Here is a 22776-nt window from a genome sequence, read left to right as displayed (position 1 = left end):
CTGCAATCTCACCGACTATCTATTGTCCACCACTATCCATGCATCAGCACCATCCTCTCACCCTCATGGCCTCACCACCATCGTCTTGCCTACACTATATGTTCTCGATTTACGGTTTGCCACCATTTGTCCCTGTGTCAGTAACACCATCGTCCACCGTCACTGTAACACATCCGTTGTTGCCTGCATGCTTTGCCTCAAGCCTTGCCACGACCTAACCTTCGTTGCCTTGCCAACTGTTGCTAATACCCATTTGCCACAGCCCTTAAAGCCATTATGTTGCATCCCGATTCATTCTAGCCCTAAAGCCATTCCTTTCACCCACCCTTGCAACACCTCCCACCTTTAAACATGCCCTTCCTCTCCCACTCTCATTGTCACTCTCCCTTTTCCCTACCCCTCCCTCCCTCTCTACGAAGAAGATGAAGAACCTGTCCCTATTCTTCCTATCCCCAATTTCTCTCTCTCTCTTTCTAGTTTTGATTTTTTATTCAAAGTTCAAAATATTATTTTTTTATTCCTCTTTCTTCTCCTTCTTTCCCTATAACCCACCTCTTTCTTCTTCTTGTTCTTCTTTCCTTGCAATTTGCAACCCACCTGCCATCGCCCATCGCCCATCACCATCCCACCCCCTTTCTTCCTTACCCATCCCCTTTTGGAACCCCGCCCCACATCCCAAAATCGATGGCTTCCTGAAACATGCCCTCCCTCTCCCTTTCCCTACTCCGTCCCTCCCTCCCATGTTCTTCATACAACTTCACCCCCTCTGCGAAGAAGACATCCTTCCCCTTCCATTCATGGAAACCAAAAGGTGGGTAATAAAATACGAGGAGGATGAGGTCATCTTCGTTTCAAATGGAAGAGGATGGAGAAGAGTTTGGTTGAAAACGGGGAGGTCATCGTCTTCGTCGGATTGGCTTTTGCGAAGTAGGAGGATGAGGTGGGTTGAATTAAATTTAAAATGGGAGAGTTAATTAAAGAAATAAGAATGGAAGGGAGGGATTGAATAAAAACAAATAAATTAGAAAAAAGGATAGAGAGAAGAAGAAGTGTGGGGTTGAATAACAGGTATCCGGTCATTGGGATTCCACACATCGAATACCAAACGTACAAGGAGTGAAATTTCGCTCATCATTCAAAGAGCTAATCTAGACTCTTCATGCACTTTTAATGGTAGCTAGTGAGACATATGTCTTTGTGATAATCCTACACTTGGATTTTCCACTAGAATGTGTTTTGACTCTGTAGGTGCAACGGACGGAGGGTCGCTGAGCTTGCACCCAGGGGGAAAGAAAGAAAATGGGAAAATGGGAGTTGCCACCTAGATTTAGGGTCTAGGACCCATGAATGGTGCCCCTCCTTCGCCGAAGGGGCGCTAAAGTAACTCCAATGACTCAATGGATGGTCTGTCCCAAATCTCTGGGTAAGTATCAAGTTATGAACTGGGAAGGTGTTAGGCACCCAGCAACCGCCCGGCCGACGACCGATCTTCCTAGACCAAACTCTGTTGTATACTGTTGTGTTATACATATTATGCACCTAATTAAACTTTTTTTTTTTTGAAGATTTTTTTATTAACTTGATTGAAATTTATGAACCTAATTAGGCTAATTAAGATTAATGTTTTAATCCTAATTACTACTCCTAATTTTGGTGATTATGTACATTATGCATCCTAATTAAGCTAATTAATGGATTTTACCTAAATTAGAAAGCCTAACTCTATGGTCAAAAACATGGTTGACTGTAAAAAAGAAAACCAAGTCTAATTATATCATGGAGAAGGACAATTATATTGATAAGCAAAACAGCTTATAGGCCAAAATAGCCAAAATTACGAAAATGCCACTAAAGGGCCAAAATATGTACAAAGGCATGAAATCATATTTAAATGCTGTAAATAAGCAAAACATGATTAAATAACATTAACATCATGCATTTGGATCATCAAGAGCACATGAAATGGCAAGGAAATGTGGGGTGGTAAAAATTACCAGAATGCCCCTGTTATGGCAAACATGTAGAAAATGCATGATAATTCATGAAAATGCTGACTTATGCTTAAAACATGTTTATTAAATGTTAAAACATGCGGCAAAAGTAACAGGAGCCTTTCCGGGATCCTAAGCAAGGTTTGGTCACAAAATGACCAAAATGCCCCTAAGGGCAAAATGGCAAAAGTGTCAAAAGACACTTAGAATCATTGTAGGCATCGAAAGTGATGTTAAACATCCTAAAATGACTGAACACACCAAATGATATTTCCAGAATGATAGCCTAGGCCCACATTTGGTAAATTACCAAAATGCCCCTAGAGGGCGCAAATGACTTTGTATGCATATCTATCAAGCATGATGGTCACGTATGCATATGAAAACATCCTAAACCATTCTAAAACAGCATGTCATGCATAAAAACATTTTTTTCTATTTTTCCAGGATTTTTCATTATAATTAGAAAAATGACACTTATACCCCTAAATGAGGTGGGAAATGTATAAAAACTATCAAACATGCATGTCAGTGGATAATGATTCCATAAAATCAAGCATGATGAAATATGCATTCCATAACTTTTTTGTGAATTTTTATGCATTTATATTATTTTTAATATTTTCTAAAATACTAAAAAAGAAGGGAAAACAAAGAAAAATACAAAATCCCCATCACAGATCCGAATTGGATCAAAACAAAGCCCATTCCCACTAATCAAAACATGATCTTTAACATGGTCATAACATTTTTGTCCAAATACCCACTCACATGTTCAGATTTTACATAATCCGAAATCCTTTACAGGGGCAAAAATATCACCAAAAAAATGATTTGGAGCTTCAGAAAATTAATGAATGTCAAACATAGTGACAAGCATCATCCCTGAAAATTTCATATTTTTATCACTCTTGAATTATTTTTAACATTTTTATAACTGAAAAACAACCTTTGTTGTAAAGAAAATCAAGACAAATACTTAGCAATAAGTAAAAAATATGGAAAAATACCCTTGAAGCGTGGAAGTGCCTGGGCTCACCTTGAGTAACCTTTTTTTTACCGTAAGTATCGCCGAAAACCTCCAAAAGCCGCTCCAAGTGTGGTTGCTCCGAATGGTAAGAGTGGTGAAGAAGGGGTATTTACGAAATTTTATATCAATAATGGAGCATAACCTATGGATAAGAAAACCATGGATGGAAAGAGGGGATCAAGGACTACGTGAAGGTAATTTTTCACTAATTTTCCTCTCTCTAACCTCTCTAAAACACCTCCTATTTATAGGAAAAAAGTGCTCGAGGAAAGGTCTCAAAGACCCCTGGTGCATTAATGGCTAGGATAAGGAGCGATGGGCTGGCTTGCGTGTGGCCAGGCTTGCTGCGCAGCTTGGGCTTACGTGTGCCTAGGCTTGCTGTGCAGCCTGGGTTTGCGTGTGCCTAGGCCTGCTGGGCAGGTGGGCATGGGTGATGGGCCTTGTGTGGCTCAGCCTAAATGGTGGGGGTTTGTCCCCTGCCGACAGTCCAGCTGGGCCGGGTCAGACTGGGTTGACTCGGTTCGGGTCAACTTAGTTTGCCCCACCTTTTTTTTTTTTATTTTAATAAACCATTTAAAGATTCTATTTTAAAGGTCCACGTTCAAATGCTAATATCTTTAAAACCGAATGGCCGATTTTGATGCACCACATATCGCCGCGAACGTCTCAACATGTACTTTCCATCCGTGTGGCAGATATGGCCTAATTTTTCCTAAAAATGGCACGGATACAGAGAAAAACACATAAGTGGTGTTTCACGCCGATCAAGGTCCAAATGATATCAGAATTACATGAAATTTTACGTGTAAGCACAATATGACCAAATAAAGTTATCCAAATGGTTTCAGGTCACATCGGGTGGCTCGGGTACCAAGAACCATGTCAGGGGCAAAACGGTCATTTTTCACAAAATTACCCGATTTGGCCGAAACTTTACGTGAAAGCTTAATATGACCAAATGAGGTCATCCAAAGTGTTTCAGACTAAATCGGGTGGTATAGATACCGAGAATCGTGCCAGGGGCAAAACGATCATTTTCACAAAGGTGTTGGATTTGGGTGAAACTTCAAATGTGGACTTAAAATGGTTAAATACGGCTATGTTAGGGGTTTAAGCTCTATTTGGGACAGTTGGTTACAAAAGGTGGGATAAGGGTAATTTGATAATTCTTACCATTCAGTCACCACACGAGTTACGAACTTTACCATCATTGCCAGGACACACTTCCAAGGTGTCAAAATGTGGTGTCTACAGACTCACACTCCAACCTAGTGTTTTATTAGGATCACCACTAACAACCTTACAACAATGAAGATTATCCAATCCCCAACACAATACCCTTTGAAAAGTGTTTGACTGTTTCCACTCAATTACAATGGCTCAATAATCGGATATACAAATGAAATTCCAAGCCTCTAAAAGGAAGATATACAAGATGAAAGTTCAATAGAGACACTAAAAAAAAGGGCACTAAGACTTACAAAGGGAATTCAATTTGATGTACATGAGTTGTATCACTCCCAAAGGAGATGCAATTTTAAGTATGAGAGAGGTTGAAATGGGTCCCACTTGGTGTATTTATAATGGTCCAAAGGAGTTCAAAAACCAAGTAGAAAAGCAATTTTGACGGGTAATTTTTTTCCCAAATGGCATGCCAATGGGTCGTCAATGACCGTCGTGGCAAAATGAGTAGCAAAATGACAATTTATTCAATACATTTTCAAATAGTTCTAAGTCAAAAGAGCCAATTTCGGTCTATTTGCTTCCCAATGCCGACTCATCAAAAAGTCTAGGTTGTGTTTGGTATGCATTATTGGAATGCATTCTAGGCTAATTTTACATTATTGGACGATAAAAACAACCATTTTATCATCTGAGAAAGTGAAATCGAACTAGAATGCATTCCAAGAATGCATACCAAACACAGCCTAAGTCTGGATACACCAATACAATTATGTTTGGTCTTTTTGGCCAAGTGTGTCTAAGGTGTCTTAGTTGATAATCAGCTTACATGACTGCATAGGAATTACAAGATTACAAAATGAGTTCCTGATACTAAGAAGGGAAAGAGAACGCTACTTGGGCGCGTGCGATGTGTTGCCCCTGTGCCCAGACATAGGGATGCATGGAATGACTACCGTTCTCCCAGAAAATTCCACCTTTCCATGGCGGCACAACGGTCATTCCACGCACCTGTGTCTGGCACAAGAGTAGCATACCGCACGTCCCAGAAATCGTTCTTTCTCCCTACACATAAATATATCACATATGATGGAGTCCATTGAAGAGTTGATTCCTTGACTCATTGTTGACGTTCTTGATCCAATGATGCTCATGTGTTCTCTGGATTGGCTTTACTCATGGCAGCTATAAGTTGGTCCGACTCTGATTAATTGGTTACGACTTATGACCTATGGTCGCCAAGTCTGGAATAGACTAGGGGTGTCAATTGGTCTAGTTCTGGGCTATTAGTCTCGATCCTTAGCGGTTCCAGCTCTAAGGTGTCAAGACCATAACCGAACCAATAAGCTTACCGGATCCAAATTTGAGACCTAGGACCATTAACTAATGGGTGGTCCGGTTCCGGTTCCTAATTGGTTTCAAACATTATTGAGCCCAAAACAAGGACAATGAGAGTTTCTCTAAGAAAACGGGAGCTTCATCATACATAGACACGTATAGCCTAAAATAAAGACATTGATCCTTACATAAATACGGAGACAACTTTAAGAGTTCATGATGTCCATTTCAAACTCAACTCGTATACCGATGACTTAAAGAGCAACAAAATAACACCACTTAAGAGTCCCAAGCAATGTAATACTATACAGGTTAGGGTTTAAAGCCTTTTAGAGTTTCAGATGTCTAATTTCCCATTCGATTTGTTTACATATCATCTGGTTCCAACGGTTCCGGTGCTATCGGGTCCTTAATGAGCTATTAGTTATGGAACCGTTGGGAGACCCGGACCAGAGCCGGCTCAGACCAATAGTATATCACTAAGACCAGATCTATCCCAATAAGCTATTGGGTGGTCCGGTTCCGATTCCGGTTCCTATCGGTCCAGATCGGTTTCGGCTTCCAGTTCTGGTCCTAAATTGACACCCCTATAATAGACTGATTAACTAATTGGCCCCATGTCTTATGATTAGGATCATTAAACAATCGGTTGGTTGGTCCTGCTTAGTATTCAAGTTTAAATGGTTCTAATTGATTGTGGTTTGATTTAAAAAAAAAAAAAAAAGGGTTAGAACTTAGAAGTTAGAACATATATTTGTTTATACAAATTCAAAAAATAAAAGCCAACTTAAGTATCAATAATATATCGATTATCAATAGATAAATAGTCTTCTCAAAATAAAAATAAGAAAGGTTACCAAAAAATATTTTTTTGGTCAAAAGTCATATTATATATAAAAAGAGTCTTTACACGCAGTAGCATCTGCATCACATAGTTGCAAAAGCCACTGAGAGGTACATGGCCACAAAATCGGAGACTCAACCGATAGGGCCGCCCTGGCCAAGTAATCCGCTACGGTATTGGTGGATCTTGGAACAAAGGAAAAAGTACAAGAAACAAAAGTCTTTTGCAAACAAGATATATCATGGCAAATGTTATAAATTTCCGTCTCCACCTGTGAATCTGCACATAGTTGATTAATCAATTTGTGACAATCCGATTCAACCATGACACGAGTAGTTCCAATTGCAGCCGCATGTAGAAGTCCAGATCGAATAGCAAGTGCTTCACCAATGAGAGCTGATTCACATTGAATGCCGGAAGAATAGGCTGAGATAGGAGAGCCAGACTCATTTCTAAGAATAAAGCCTATTCCACCTCGTTTCATCTTACAATCCCAAGCAGCATCACAATTAATTTTAGTCACATTCGGTGGAGGAGAAGTCCATTTTGAGCTTGGAGAATTCTGAAAAGTTGAGGAGCCATCCTTAGAGTTTGGGTGAGTTTGTGTAGCAGAAGACATAGTCTCCCAAAATTCTTTGTGTGCCTTCTCTGCAATGGTAATAACTTCTGCAGGAGACCAAATATGTTTTTTAAGGATAAGATCATTTCTCACTTTCCAAATATACCAAAATATGAAAGATGCGAAAGAAAATCTATTTTGTGCCAGCTTTTTGTCCTCTTTATAAATGATATCCCAACACTTAAGCCAATCTCTCAGACTTGGATTTTCAACTTGGGGAGTTAAATGATTTAGTGAAGAGCCAAACCAAACAGCCCTAGAGAAAGGGCAGGAGAGAAAAATATGATGCATCGATTCTGTGGTATATCCACAACGTAGACAAGAGGAATCAATAGGGATGTTTCTCTTGAGAAGGCCTTCACCAGATGCAATTCCATTAGCACAACTCTTCCAAAGGAACATTTTAATTTTTGGAAGAGTCTGGGCATTCCAGATTCTTTTCCAACAATGGTCCTCCATTACTTGATTATTTTTTGCAGCCATTGAAGAGGATGGCTTATTTTGTAAATTTAAGTCCATGTGATTTGTAAGTATATGATACATGGATTGCACGAAAAAATACCTGATTTGGTGCCTCCCCGGATCATCTTATCTTCCTGTGGGTAAAGACTGAGATGAATTTTGAGAATCTCTTGTATACCTGCAGGTAGAAAGAAAGCATTTAGAATATCCAACTTCCAAGTCCTTATATGATGATCAATAAGTTCAGATACTTTTTCCAATGGGCAATTATTTGGTCTACTTTACCAAATTTTAAAATTTGGTGTTGTAGGGATCCAGTTATCTGTCCATATGGAGATATTTTGACCATTACCCACGATCCAAAGAAGTCCAAGTGAAAGACATCGTCTGCCTTTCAAGATACTTCTCCATCCCCATGATGGTTGGTGACCAATCTTGGCCTACATAAAGTCAACCTTTGGAAAATAAATATTTTTCATCAATCTAGCCCATGGTGATTCTGGATAGACCCATAGTCGCCATGCAGTTTTAGCTAGAAGAGCTTGATTATGAAGATGTGGATCTCTGAATCCAAGTCCCCCTTTTTGTTTGGATGTGCAAAGTTTATCCCAAGAAACCCAATGGATTTTATGAGTGTCAGTAGAATAATCCCAGAAAAAAATTTGAAGTGGCCTGTTTAATATCTGTCATAATGGATTTAGGAATTTTAAAGTGTGATCCTGCAAAATTAGTCATAGGAAGCACTGATGCTTTAATAAGTACCTCCTTACTGGCTGCAGATAGAAGAGATTTCTTCCAACCTAGGAACTGAGAGATTGTTCTTTCTTTGATATTTTGAAATAACAACTTCTTAGACATGCCAAATTCCGTTGGTAAACCCAAATATTTGGAAGGACCTTCACCATAGGGGATTTTTAAAACTCTAGAAAACCACCTTTTGAATTTATGATGAGTATTTGGGCTAAAATTGATGCATGATTTTTTTAAATTAATTTGTTGTCCGGAGGCTGTACAATAAAGGTCTAAGCAGGACTTCCATGCCAAAATTTCTTTAATATGTGCCCTTCCAAACAATAAACAATCATCCGCAAATAGCAGATGAGAAAATCGATCACCCCTCTTTTTTATCTGGATTCCTTGAATTTCGCCATTATTCACAGCCTTATTTACTATGGCTGAAAGTGCTTGAGCACAAATAATAAAAATGGCCGGGGAGAGAGGGTCACCTTGTCGAATACCTTTAGATGGAGATATTATACCACATTCTGAGCCATTAACCAACAAAGTGTAGGAGACAGATGTAATGCATGACATAACAAGATTTTCCCAAGTTGCAGAAAAGCCCAGTGCTAGAAGCATCTTTTCAATAAAAGTCCAGTTGACTCTATCATATGCTTTGCGTATATCTAGTTTGATGGCCATAAACTAAGAATGATATTTTCTGGTTCTATGTTTAATATAATGAAATATTTCATGAGCAATAAGGATATTGTCAGAGATATATCTGCCAGGGATAAATGCTGACTGAGTCCAGTACTTTTTTGAGATGCAAAACTATCAATTTTGTTATAATCTGTACCATCACCGAGCACAAACTGATTGGGCGATACTGGTCTGGAGAATCTGCCTCCTTGGATTTAGGTATAAGACATATGAGAGTCCGATTTAAGGCTTTGGTAAGATTTCCATTAGTAAAAAAATCTTTCACAAAGTCAAATATATCTTCTTTAATAAATTCCCAATATTTCTGAAATTTTTTTAGAGGAAAACCATCAATACTTGGAGATTTGAGTGGGGCTATTGAGAACAATGCAGCTTTCACTTCCTCCATATCTGGGATCTGACAGAGAGCAAGGTTCAAATCTTCTGTGATAAGAGGTTGTATCCCTTGGGTGACCTCCACAATAGCCTCCATATTAGTATGATCAGCGTTAAACAGATCTTTGAAATAGCTGCATAAAAGCTGTTGAACATCATTTTCCGAAGAGGTCCACTTGCCATATGGATATTTCAATTTTAAAATTTTATTATGATGTCGGCGTTTAAGAGTCATCAGATGGAAAAATTTGGAATTTCGATCTCCTTCTCTGAGCTAGTCAATTATAGATTTTTGTTTTCAGAATAATTCATTGTTATGAAGTTCCCTCTCCAATGCCTTGATAATTTCCTCTTCTTCGGCTGAGGAGAAATTTGGTAGAGATTGAAGAGCCGTCAATTCCTCAATTAACTGCTGAATTTTGAAATGAATACTACCAAAGCATTCCCAATTCCATCTCTTAAAAACCTTCTTAGAGTTATTGAGTTTGAGACAGAGACGCTGAGCCGGGGATCCAAAGGGAGAAAAGCACCATCCTTGCTGAGCCACTTTCCCACGATCTGGGTGAGTAAACCATATATCTTCAAATCTAAAAGGTCTAACCTTTTTTTGGTAACCGTATATGTGAGAGGGTCTCTCACAAAGAGTTGAAAAAGTCATAAATCTCCACCCATTAATTAATGCCTTGAAACTCCCACCCTATTACATACACGGTTTTGTGTATGAAACCTTTCTCCTAAAGGGGGAAAATTAAAATAAGAAAATAAAAACCTCTACACTAAATTTACGTATACCACCTTTGGGTTTTCAAACAATTATATCTAGCACCTTTGAAATTTTAAAATTATTTATATACCCCTGAGTACTAGGTCTATTAGATTTTATATCAAATGACAATTTTGCCCTTTTTCATTTCTCATAAGAAATAAACTCACTCCACCTCACCCCTGTTACCTTTACAGTGGTCCCCGGAGATGCAAAACCATTGCAGCTCCAGCGACCTCTTGAATCGAGGACTGTGATTAAAGATATGATAAACGCCGTTTTCACCGGAGCTACAGTGGTTTGTTTACCTGTACCCACAACATCTCCATTTTCAGTTCTTCCGCCTTGTAGTCATTTCTTGTTGGTCCTAGGGGAGGTTTTCGATTCCTTACACGGTGATTAGGCTTCGTCCGCGTCAGAATCGCTGCCGGATGAGCTTCCCGAATACGAATCATTGGATGAAGAAGAACCACTGCTTGATCTGGTGGCGTAACCACCAGCATCATTCTCGATTTCCACGGGCGAAAAGTTATTAGTCAGCATCTCCTCCTCCTCCTCCCCCCTCTTTTCCCCTTCACGATAACTCTGTTTCATTATTCCTCTCTGTAAAGCAGTTCTTCTCCAACGCTAGCTCTAATTAACCTTATGGTCTGATGCAGAGGAGGATCTGTGAAAAGAAGAGAGACAAAGGGGGTAAATTATATGGGTCGTTAGGTTGAACTTGCAGAGAAGATACGTGAGAGTAATTGGCCGAGTGGGGTTGAAGCTATGCGAATTAGTAAAAAACTGCAAAAATTCAGATTTAATTTGATTAGACCTAATTAAAAAAAATTGCAGAAACGTCTTTGATTTTGAAGAATTGGCAAAAGTTTGAACTTTGAATTGGGAAAATTGCTGGTTTGACGCCGAACCTTCAAACGCTTGACTGGATAGGATATTAGTTGGAAGATCGACAGATTGCCGCTTGCTATGACAGAGATCGTTGAATAGAGAAAGAAGAGAAGCGACGCAGAAAGTGGGAAGAAAGCATCAATTGTGGGGGTTTTATTCTATTTTCAAGCACGAGAGACAAAGCGCTCCCAAGTCTCACTGTTTTCCTTTCCCCTCTCTTTTTACCGTCTGTTCCGCCTGGCCACCTCGATATCTTTCTTTCTTTCTCTCTCCTCAAACTCTTCTTTGTAGTGTAAATGTCAGATTTACAGAAGAAGGATAGAAGAGAGTGGAAGAGATCGGAATCCACTCACATTAAGGTCGTACATTAAGGGTAAAAGAATCTGTAGAAGCAGAGGTGGAGGTGGTAGTTGGAGATTGGAGCGGTGGTAGAGAGAGAAAAGAAGAAGATGTAGAAGGACCTGCATTAAGGGTATAATGGGCATTTAGTTAATATTTGGACGATGGCATCGTCATTTAATTGTTCTCAGTTAACGGTAGGGGTATGTTTGTAAGAATCTCTCAAAATAGAGGGGAGGTTTATGAAATGGATGAAAATCGAGGGGTGGTAGACATAATTGTTGGAAACCCTAGGGGTAATAAACGTAAATTTCCCAAATCTAATTGCTTTTTGGGTTTCGGTTCAAGTTCGGTGTATATTGGCTACTGGATTGGAACCCGTTTCTAACCGGTCCATAATTGAACCGATCAGTTATCTCCCGCGTATATGCTCGAGCCTGAGATCCTTTCAAAAACGGTACTCTCTCTCTCTCTCTCTACCCTAGGGTTCTCCCGCCCGCGGTCCTCCCCTGAATCCATGGACATGACGGAGGAAATGACGGAGGAGCAGAGGAAAAGAGCTGAAGCAAACCGACTTGCGGCTCTGGCAAAGCGTCGTCAGGCAGCAGGGAACAAGAGAGAAGATCCAGAAGCTTGGAGGCTTTTCAAGTGCCGCAAGATTCTGCCGGAACCCAGTCTTCTCCAAAAACCTGTAATTGTGTCCTGTGAAGTGCCCAAGCCCCAATTATTTTTGCCGTCGAAAATATTCCGTGTCAGGTTGGAGATATGTTCTCCTGACTCATTTTCTGCCACGCCGGAACCCTTGCCTGATTCTCCTTACCCCGGAGATGCTGAATGCTTGCAGAGGCTCAATGACTGCCTTTCATTTGTAAGAAATTATCCTTCCACTAAACCTAGTGCCTTATCACGTTATATAACTTGTAGGAATTGGCTAGGCATGCAATGTACTTGCATATTACATGTCTTATCTTATTATTGAGTACTGTTAGGGTTCCTTTCAGTTGGTATGAATTTGTGTTCATAGGTTAATGTATCTTTTTTTTTTCATTATTATCTCTAGGTCGTGCCTTTGCGGTATACTCAAAATCAAAGTGGTGGGAACGGTTCTGTTTATAATCTTTGGGACTACGACATGATTTTAAAGTGTTTAAAGTCTTCCAAAGGGATTGAATGCCAGGAGATTCCTCATGTGACGCTTAGAGCTGTTCAGTCACTTTCAGATTCATTTGTCACTGGGCGTTGGTTCCCTTGCAGACCAGAACATTTGCCTGATGATGTGGTTGATGCTTTGATAGGATCATTGCCTAAAACATTATTGGATTCACTTTTTCCATTTCAACTTGATGGTGTGAGGTTTGCCTTGCGTAGAGGTGGACGTTGTCTCATTGCGGATGAGATGGGCCTAGGGAAAACTCTTCAGGTTATATTTTTAAGCATTGCAGTTTATGTAGTTGGTTCATGGTTGTGCTGTAACCCCATATTCTTGGAATTATGTTGAACGATGGAATGAATGGTGGAGCCAGTGTTTTTCACTTAAAATAAAGTAATATTCTCTTGTCAAGAAAAAAAAATGAATGTATAATATTTGGTTGATTGGCTCTAAATTCGATAGGATTGGTTATCCATTTTAATTTCACTTCAAAACTTCTACTTAGGGTACTTAGATCTACTCCTCCTACAAGTTGGACCTGACTTCAGGTCCAAACTTTACTCAAAAGTAAAGAAAAAAAGACAAGATAAGCCAAAATCATTTTGCTGACCTGACTTCCAAACTGGGCTTCGTATCACTGCTCATTACTACTTGAACCCATTAAAGAAAACAAAATAACTTTAACCTCATGACCTGCCTACTTTAACCCTCAATTATTGGCCTGCAGGCTATCAAGGATCAGCGATCTTGAACTGTCCTAGATTGATTGTCCTTGTCTGATACTGATCTTGATTGAGTGATCCGGACAATCCAATAATGAATTTTTAGACCTGTTTAGGACTCTCAAATGTGTTTCGATTTGGATCACTCCCTCCGTGCCTTCTTGGCCCATTTTACGTGTTTCTAAACTAATTTAGGTGGTGAATAGGATTTACTAGCTCTCGTATTTAGAAAGATGATACTTTAGTGCCACTTATTTTGCTGCCTCATTTCAGTTGGTCAGTAACAGCATTTGTGTGTTTACACAGGTGCATTTTAATCAAAGTACCCTTGAGATGGGGAAATGAGAGGAAAAGAAAAGAAAAAGGGGAAACCCTTGAGACGCTTTTACTGCCTAGTGTGTGGACGTGGTAAAGGGTTGTGGCAGAGAAAATGGCAGCACAGAACCTGGCCTTAGTTATTAATATTAGCTTCTTTAATTCAGGAATGGATATTTTTGTAATTTGATTAGTGATTACTGTCCTTCTTACAAAGTTGTACGTTGTTCTTATTTTTGAATTGTCAAAATGAAGTTAGTTTATAATTTCTATATCATTTTTTTTTTCAATATTAACTTTGAATCTATTTGTAAACATTTTGTTGTTTTCTTTCTATTAAATTTTAGTCTGGAACATATTCACATCATTAAATGTTATCTTTGATGTTTTCATGTAAATCATGTAATGTGTTTTTGTCTTCTCGTAGGCAATTGCAATTGCGAGCTGTTTTATCAATGAAGGTCCTATCCTTGTTGTTTGCCCAGCTATTCTGAGATATTCTTGGGCAGAAGAATTAGAGCGTTGGCTTCCTTCTTGTGTACCCACAGATATCCATCTTGGTATTTCTTCAGAATCATTTTTTATGCTTTTTATTTGCAGTGTTGTTGAGGATGACACTTGCATTATATCATGCTTAATTTTTTAAGATCATATAAGATATGTTTCTTAGAGAAATTAATCTTCTTCACTTTTGGTCTTGTGAAATTGTTTTCAGTGAGAGATGATCTGTCTTCAATTGCCTTCTACGTTTGCATGAGATATTTTCTCTCAATTTTTTTTTCCCTCTTTGTGCCATGTGCTCTCTTTTAAAATTCATCCTTAACAATAGGCTATCTCTAATTTATGTTTTTCGTGATAAGTGAAAGATTTATTTAAGAGACTAATAGCCCGGGCGATGCTATCTTTAATTAACAAGTTGGCCATTTTCGTTTTATTTTTAAGGGAATTTTTTTTATAAAAATAGAGAATTAATAATGGCATTTGTTTGCAGTACAAAGAACCCTTGAAGAATGACATTTGACTGAAACTTTGACAGTTGACTGAAGGCTTGCCAAATTGTTGCATGAAATATATAGGAATGAGATGTAAAAGGAGACCACAAAATTTCCCCCACCCCCACCCTTTTTTTTCTAACTGATATGGAAAATTTCCTTTGATCTCTTCATTTTACATAATGCGCAACAGAATGCAGTACTTGAATTGTCCTCGGTCACAAGATTGGTAGATTTAGAATTTTGAATGGTTTTGGCCTAGGAAGAAGTGCTAAAGCTCAACCTTTTCTTTGTTGCAAGCCTTGTTCGTGGTTAATCTTCTCATTTCCCCAAGGTATCATAAGAAAGGAGAAGTGTAATTATTCCTTGAAAGTTGAGAAAATTTCTTTTATTAGTGTCTTGGTCTCCGATACAGTCTTTAAAAATAATCTACCCTGCTCCAACCATGCTTCAGCATACATATGCTTTGGATTTGGGTGACTTGTCTAGTTCAAGTGGGAATCAAAGTGTGATTGGCTCAACAAAAACAATTGGTATCAGTGTATCACTAGGTTAGGAGCACTAAGGCACTGTTTGTTTAGCAGGTAAAAAGGGGTGGGAAAGGATATGGTGTGGGCCCCACTTCTTCAATCCCTCCCTTCCCCACAAAGTACTATCGTTTTGGTAGGATTTTTGAGGAAGGTGCGGTTCATAAATTTAACGCCCTGTCACCAGACAAAGTCCTGTAGTTAATAAATGCTGTCCCCTTACTTCCCCACCCATGCAAACAAGCAAGTGGGCTTTTTGGAGTTTTATGGAAAACATCAAAAGTATTCCACCCGTTTTTTCCCACCCTAGTTGTACCCTCTAAACAAACGGGTTCTAAGGGTTCTTGCCGACTTGAACTTGAGTTGAGAAAGGAAACATCTAGAACTAGGGGATTGACCCATCCCATTAACTACTTTGATGCTTAGAGTAATCCATTCCCCAGATTTTTGGTTTCTCTAGGTTTCTGCTATCGTCACTGCAGCTCTCAACTCATAAATGATTGGCACCACAGATGATTGACAGTGGCGGCTATGGTGCTTATCCTCAGGGTTGAGCTAAAATATGAGAGGGGATAGAGATGGCTCTATTAGTTGAGGCTGAAGGGCTTGAAGCTGGTTGAGACAGTGGCTGAGCTCATAATTATAGTGCTGTAGGCTATTGATGGCAGGTGTGTTCAAGGCATTAAGGGTGTTGGGTAAGATGGGTTAAACCCTACTTCCCTAAAGCATTGAATCGGATTTGACTAATATGGCCTTTTAGAGCGAAAATGGTAATGTTCTTATTTTTTAATTTGGGGTGGGGAAGGATTTCCAAAAGTAAAAAACAGGAGGATGTTGGGTAAGATGAGATGGATGCTGCTAGGTGGAAGAAGCAATCATCCTGGTCCAAGATTGAAGTCAGAGATCTCTAGGTGTATAAGTCATTCGGAGATATCTAAGTTGACCAATGAGTATAATTGTAAGATCAAGAGAGACTTTTCATTGAATTCTATGTAAACAGCTGGGCTGGAAACCTATACTACTTCAATCTCGTTGACTCAATGAATAAGATGTCCAATCAAGGATAATCACTTGTGGTGTTTTGGACATGTACAGTGAGGACCATTAAATACACTGAGTGATCAGCTTAGAAAAAACTGAAAGAATAAGGGCAAGACCAAACATGGCTTGTGGTGAGAAAATATTTGGACGGCTTTGGTCTAGCAGCAAGTGCATCTTAAACTAAGGTTTAATGGCGAAATGGTTTTTATGTGGCCCATCCATTTAGCTGGGAAAAGGCTTATTTAATTGTGTTGCTGACTTAAATTGAAAAAAGAAATTGTAACTAAAGTTTATAGAGCTGGATTGGGCTCTATTATGGTGAGCATAAAACAGAGAAAATATGTAGAAGATCTTTCCCAATGCTAGGTGATGTAGGTCAAAACATGAAGAAGAGGCCAAAACACTGTTCATGTTACTGTTCATGTTACTGTTCATGTGAACAGTGTCACAGCCCCTTATTTTGGCTTAGTGAGAATAGTACTAGAAGATCATGGGGGGCAGAATAGTCTTTTATTTATTAGTGATTCAAGTCTTTAAGTGAGGAGTATAATTGTCTTTTTGGGCCTAAGTATTTAAAGGATACTTGCTAGAATCGATGGAGCCATATTGAGAGGTGGGGACCACCACTAAAGAGAATCAGCAGCAATATTCGATCACTTAAAAAGTGGGGTCCACAAGGAGCAAGCATCGGCTGGAATATTTAGAAGACTCCTAGAAGACTTGAAGATTATATCTAGTTTCTATTTTTGAGTCCATCCTAGTTACTATTTTCTTAGTTTCTATTTCTTTGTTACTTGAGGTGCAAGTATCAGCCCTCTATTTATTGTAAACACTTTTAGAAGCCTCCCCATGATTTGGATAGTTGAATGAAAAAATTGCTTTGAAGCAAAAGATTCTCTTATCCAATGGCTGTGGCATGAAGCGTTAGAGGCCTGGCTGAGAGAGCCTAAATCCTAGGGCTAATAGGAGCCTGGCTGTGAGAGCCGGATCCCCCTATCCCTTTCCTTCTTCTCTTATCTTCTATACCAATTGATCCCTTTGTGTTGCTGTTTCCTCTTTGAACAATACAAATGCTGTGAAGAATCCTTCGAAGGCTGCAATCAATCCCCAAACACTTCAAGACTGTTGCTGCCATCGATTGAAGATTGCTTCTGTTCCTGCAAGATGAATTGCTGCTGCAACTTTTGAGTTCCGTAACTTCACCATCCCCACTCTAGCCTGTTCTATTGGCTGGATTGCATCCAAGCGTTAACCTTCTATTTTCATTCCCCCTTCATAACTTCACTTCTGTCCATCAAAATTACACCGAACTTGCTGCAGATCATCTACTCCACAAGGCCTCCACTCGATCCAAACTTGAGCCCCAACTGGTGGCTGGTTTGGCCTGCGGGGCATAAGTTTCTATTTTGGTGTTGCTTCCATATCTCCCAATTCTTCCATCAGAACTGATTGAAACTTTCAGCAATGTGTTTTTGCCATACAAGCAGCATTCGATCCAAGTTTGGTTGAGTTCCAGTGGCTGGTTTGGTTCTTATTTACTAGGGAAAATTACGCGTACACCCCCTGTACTTTGCCTAAAGTAATAATAAACACGAAGTTTCAAAAAACGCACTTGTACACCCCTTCTATTTTTCAAAAAATACAAAATTAACAGTCCGTTAGAAAGTAAATGTTAAGTGATGATGTGGGCTTTAAACTAGACATGAAATCACTATTTTAGCCAACTGCAGTGGCAAGGGTTGTATGTAGGTCCCTGCACAGTTCATCGACATCACAGATGTTCGACACGTCCTTGGTTTCGTGTAACAAAGTAACGTTTACTTGGGCCAGAGATCACTGGTTCACCTCTTCTTTGCACGGAGACAGGAATGATTTTGTGTTTGAGGAAGATGATAATCATTGGTTTGGTAAGGGTAGGGTGAAAGGGTAAAACAGTCATTTCATGTCCAGTTTAAAGCTCACGTCATCACATAACGTTTACTTTCTAATGGACTTTTTTTTTTGTAATTTTTTGAAAAATAGAGGGTTGTAAAAGTGCATTTTTTGAAACTTTGGGTTTATTACTACTTTAGGCAAAGTACAGGGGGTGTAAGCGTAATTTTCCCTATTTACTAAGTTACTAATTCTGATTTTGTTTCTAATTTGATGTTCTGCTGCAACTTATCATCGATCTTGTTGTAGAGTGGTTCTTAGTTGAACCTCTGCTACATTATGTTTTGATATTTGTTGAAGCTGGAATCATTTGGCATTGATTTCGGTTAGTGATGGGTAGATTAAAATAAATATTTGATGTAGGTATACTGGTGAAAAGCTGGTTGTTTGGGTATAGTAGGCTGGTTTAGCCTAGATTGAAAATAAGGGGTGGAATGCAAGAAGAAAAAGAGATGATAGTTGCCTAGTCGTCAATGCATAGCTAGGTGCCTAGGCAATGGGGCACACCTTGGGGTCCAAGGTGACCAGTTACCTTATCTGTCAAAGACTCAAAGTACCTAGACCCGAAACTTGTTGATTTTTCCGTCCACATGTTATGAATTTCAATCTAGACCTAAAACTTGATGATCTTGCCTCCACTTGTTATTAGTTTCAATCCCTTCTCATTTCCACTGTTGTGTGTTTCTACAATCTCATTTCCCCCTTATTTTTGTTGAATAATGTTACACCAGAATACCGTAGGTGTTCTGCCTTTTTGGGCTTTTATTCTTCTTGTTTTATGTACTGCCGACTCTACTAGTTAGAGTTGGCTAGAGGAGTAAGGACAATTCTGTCCTTTAGGATATAATTCTTATTTTATAAATACATGGCTTGCTTGGTCTAATTGATCATTCAAGCATTCACTAATTTTCTGTTTTGTTAACAATTTTCTATATTTTGACCTTTATAACCTTACACTATATAAAGCACACATTCATATGAAATGACAAATTACCTGGAAAACATGTCCTGGGATTTAACATATGGCGCTTGCCTGGGCAGCAAGGCGGCTAGCAGCCATGACTACTATGATAGTTACCTCTTGGTTTGCCTGGGTTTGAAGGAGTCCGCCATCAAAGGGGGGCTCATGGATTCAGACAACAATAGCACACAGCTTTGGGGGGAAGCGTTTTATTTATTTCTATGTTTGTGCTTCGGGTACAGCTCTACATATGGTTGCAGAGACGACAACACCAACAACAACGACACCAAGACCACCAACAACAAATGGGGTCGGCTATATGGATCCTTGCTCTCCAATCAGCTCTGTTCGAAGTCATACAAGATATGAGACCTAAGCTATGCTCTTTTAGTTCCTTCAATCTGAATCAAATCACTTTTCTGGAAAAAAGCTTGTATCCTTTGGTGGAATGGGAATGAGGATGTTGGCCATCTTTTCTTTTCCTGCCCTCTTGCCTCCTCTATCTGGAAAAAAGCTTTGCATTCCATCTGGTCCCAAAACAGTCGCCCCCTTCCCTTCGCCCGGGAGTGGCTTTGGCTTGATATGTCCTTTTCTGGCAGCTCTATTTGTGATACAGTTGGCAATCTTGTGTTCGGTGCTGCTATCTCTCACATTTGGATGGAGCGGAATCTTCGTAGATGGACTTCCAACTCCTGGTCCATTGACCTGATTTGGAAAGCCATCTTTTTTTATGTCAGCCCTAGGCTCCACATGCTTTCTCATGGCTCTCTTATAGACTCCTCAAGGAACATGCACATTGTTGTTACCTAGGGCTTAGATTCTTCTCTCTTTGGCTCTCTTAGCCAGGCCCCTAGGCCTGTGGTTTGAGCTTGTATAGTTCCCCCCCCCCTTCTCTCCCCCTGTGTATTCCCCCCCCCTTTTCTTCCTCCCCTCCCTTTGGGGTTTTGGTAATGAATTTTTTATTCACCAAAAAAAAAAAGTTCACTTTTTTGAACTGAAGCCTCCCAAGGCCTGTGTTGAACATGGTTGCAGAGACACAAAATGGAAAATGCTTGCTGAGGATAACTTGGAAATCTTACTTAACGCCTAATGTACTTGGCAGTTGGCACTTCCAGAAGCTTTAAAAACAAACCTTCTTAGCCTACTAAAACTAGAAGCCCGAAAAACCTAATAATGATGAATAGGATACTACCTCTGTTACCCATGAGCAACTTTAATTAAACATAAATTCTTAAACTATTTAAACACATTTAGAAACTGTTTTAACCCTAAAAAAATACTTGACAGAGTTGGGACTAATTTCGACATCAATGGTTCCACTTGTGAAATCCCACAAAAGACTCCAAAAATACTTCTGTAACTCGCAGGAAGCACACAAAAGTCTTCCCCTCAGCACCATGTGTTCAACTGTATTTCCTCTGTAAGAGCACATGTATAGATCCTGGTCAGTGAAGCTCCATTAGTCATCAATAGAGATGGAAAAAAGATGGGTTTGGGGCCCGATCACCAATACCATAACTGACCCTTTTAAAATAATGGTCAACTGCCTCCAACAGATGTGCATGGGCTAGCTTCCTCTTTGGGTGGGATGGTACCCAGGGTTTTCAAAATACCATACCTGCCCCTAAGCTGATAAAGACAAAATACTATAACTTGAACCATTACGGTGGAGTGGGGTGGGAATGAGCCCCCAATTTTTTTGGGTATAATTTTACCAGCCTTAAGGGAGGACCTTGGCGCAACGGTAAGGTTGCTCCGGGTTCGAGTCAGGAAACAGCCTCTCCGCGAAGCGGGTGTAAAGCTGTGTATATTATGACCCTTCCCAGACCCTGCAGTGGCAGGAGCCTCTTGCACTGGGTGCGTCCTGTAATTTTACCTGCCTTATTGCCATCCCTAATCATCAACAAGCTGCCAATGATGATTCTGAGACACCAGAAATGCTTCATATCCTCATTAAAATCTGCTTTTTACTTTCTCTTCCTCGATATCTTTTAATATCTGTAGCAGTAATGCTGTGATATGCATTTTACTTGATTTTTTTTTTCTGTTGTATCGTTAATGCTTAATTTGCCAATTCTGTGTGTTAAAGTATATTATGAGCACATGCATTGGATACAGACCTATATTAATTTTGTTGGTTCTTCAGTGCTGTTGCTTGCATGCCCTTGCCTATTTCATTCTTAAGCTTGTTGCTTCATAATTTTTTTTTTCCAGTTTTTGGTCACGAAAATAATCCTGCCCGTTTAACGAGATGTCCAAGAGTTGTGGTTACCTCGTACACAATGCTTCACCATCTTCGCAATAGTATGCTAGAGCTTGAGTGGGCTCTTTGGATTGTTGATGAATCTCACCATATACGATGTTCAAAAAAGGCTTCAGAACATCCGGAGGTATTGGTCATGCCTGCTATTTGTTGATAAAGAAATGAGAACCATATTTATGTTTCCTTGGGGTAATTTTTGTTATATGGCTTCTAAAAAGTAATTTTAGCTACAATTCTTGTGGAACAGAACTATTTTTGTAGCTTGAGGAGTTCCAATATGAAAAATAGCTATTTAAGCTTTATTAGCTAACAGTCCTCTAAGTGGATTGAGATGTTCTGGATTAGTATTGTGAAACGTTTCCAAATACTGCTTTTACACTCTTTGGCCTGGCCTGGTCAGTTGAATAAGTTGACCCCCATAGTTGTCAACGTCTAGGTGATCCTAAGTATTGGAGGAGGGAAAAAAAAACAAGGTGAAACCAACAAGACCGCGCCTTGACAACTATGGTGACCCGTCATCCCCGGCCACTAAAGTGACCAATCAGCCTACTTAAGGGTGCAACCAGGCTGTTCTGCTCTGGGTTTTTAAAAACTGCAGCCCAACCCTAGGTCCCCTTAACTCAGCCCAGCTCAAGTTCGGGCTAGGATATCTCAGCCTAGGCCTAGCTGTGTTGGGCTCAGCGGCCTGGATTGACCCTAGTTTGGCTGGGCTGGGTTGAGTTGGGCCCCGACAGCCTCTATGTATGATGTGATTATGTATAATTAGATATTATATATGTATTATATATATGTATGTATGTGTATATATTTATGTATATATCATACTATTATCTAAAAGTATGAACTCATTTTTTGGTATACTTTTTCAATGTAAAATGCACATCTTCAAAACAGAATTTTTACTCTCTCACTTTCTTTCTCGAAAGGACATGTCCCTCTTTCATACGGCATATCCCCCACTTCTCTCTTTCTTACATTACGCCTCTCCCCTCCCTCGTAAAATGTCACCTCCTCTCCTTCTTACATCTCTCTCCATCCCAATCGCTCTCTCTTTAACTTCCCTTCCCTTGCGTTCTCACTCTCTCTCTCCTAATTAGTCGCACCGCTCACGAGTCCCTCAATGAAACGTCACTTCCCTGCCTCTCTTACATCTCTGTCCTCCACCTTCCCCTCTAACAGATACCTACAATTCCTACAAATTCTGCTCAACCATCATCCTCCTACATCTTTCTAACTCTCTTAAATCCAAGGTATCCTATTTTCTCTCCCCTTTATTGATATTATTAAAATTTGATTGGTTGCAAGGACAAGTCACTTGAACGTGTTTTCATTGGGTTTTCGATTTCTCAATACTTTGATGGTGCTTGTTGTGGGATGTTTGATTCTTCCAAATGCATCCCTATTGCCAACATGATTCATTATGCTTACTTTTGAATTGAAGAAATACACTTGTAACTGAAATGGTTTATAAGAAATTATATAGCTATTAAGTAATGTAAGATGGACTGTTTATTCTGATATACTTCATGTCACAAGATACTGCAACACGAGATGAAAACCAGACCCATCGTGCCCCACATGTGAGGGCTACTAGCC

At 39.5% G+C, this 22776-nt stretch overlaps 1 protein-coding gene across 2 annotated transcripts in view; it reads left to right on the top strand.

Moving 5' to 3' along the window:
* Positions 1–11729: 11729 nt before the first annotated feature.
* Positions 11730–22776, top strand: part of LOC122671938 (DNA annealing helicase and endonuclease ZRANB3) — an 87617-nt gene continuing 76570 nt past the window's right edge. For both annotated transcript variants that reach the window (XM_043869428.1, XM_043869427.1), the window contains exons 1-4: positions 11730–12145; positions 12338–12697; positions 13892–14024; positions 21132–21307. In XM_043869428.1, the coding sequence (XP_043725363.1) occupies positions 11795–12145; positions 12338–12697; positions 13892–14024; positions 21132–21307 (1020 nt within the window). In that variant the 5' untranslated portion in view covers positions 11730–11794. The remainder of the gene's footprint in view (positions 12146–12337; positions 12698–13891; positions 14025–21131; positions 21308–22776) is intronic.

The sequence above is a fragment of the Telopea speciosissima genome, chromosome 8, assembly GCF_018873765.1.
Source record: "Telopea speciosissima isolate NSW1024214 ecotype Mountain lineage chromosome 8, Tspe_v1, whole genome shotgun sequence".
Classification (NCBI taxonomy): Eukaryota; Viridiplantae; Streptophyta; class Magnoliopsida; order Proteales; family Proteaceae; genus Telopea; species Telopea speciosissima.
This window is presented reverse-complemented; position numbering and strand designations above follow the sequence as displayed.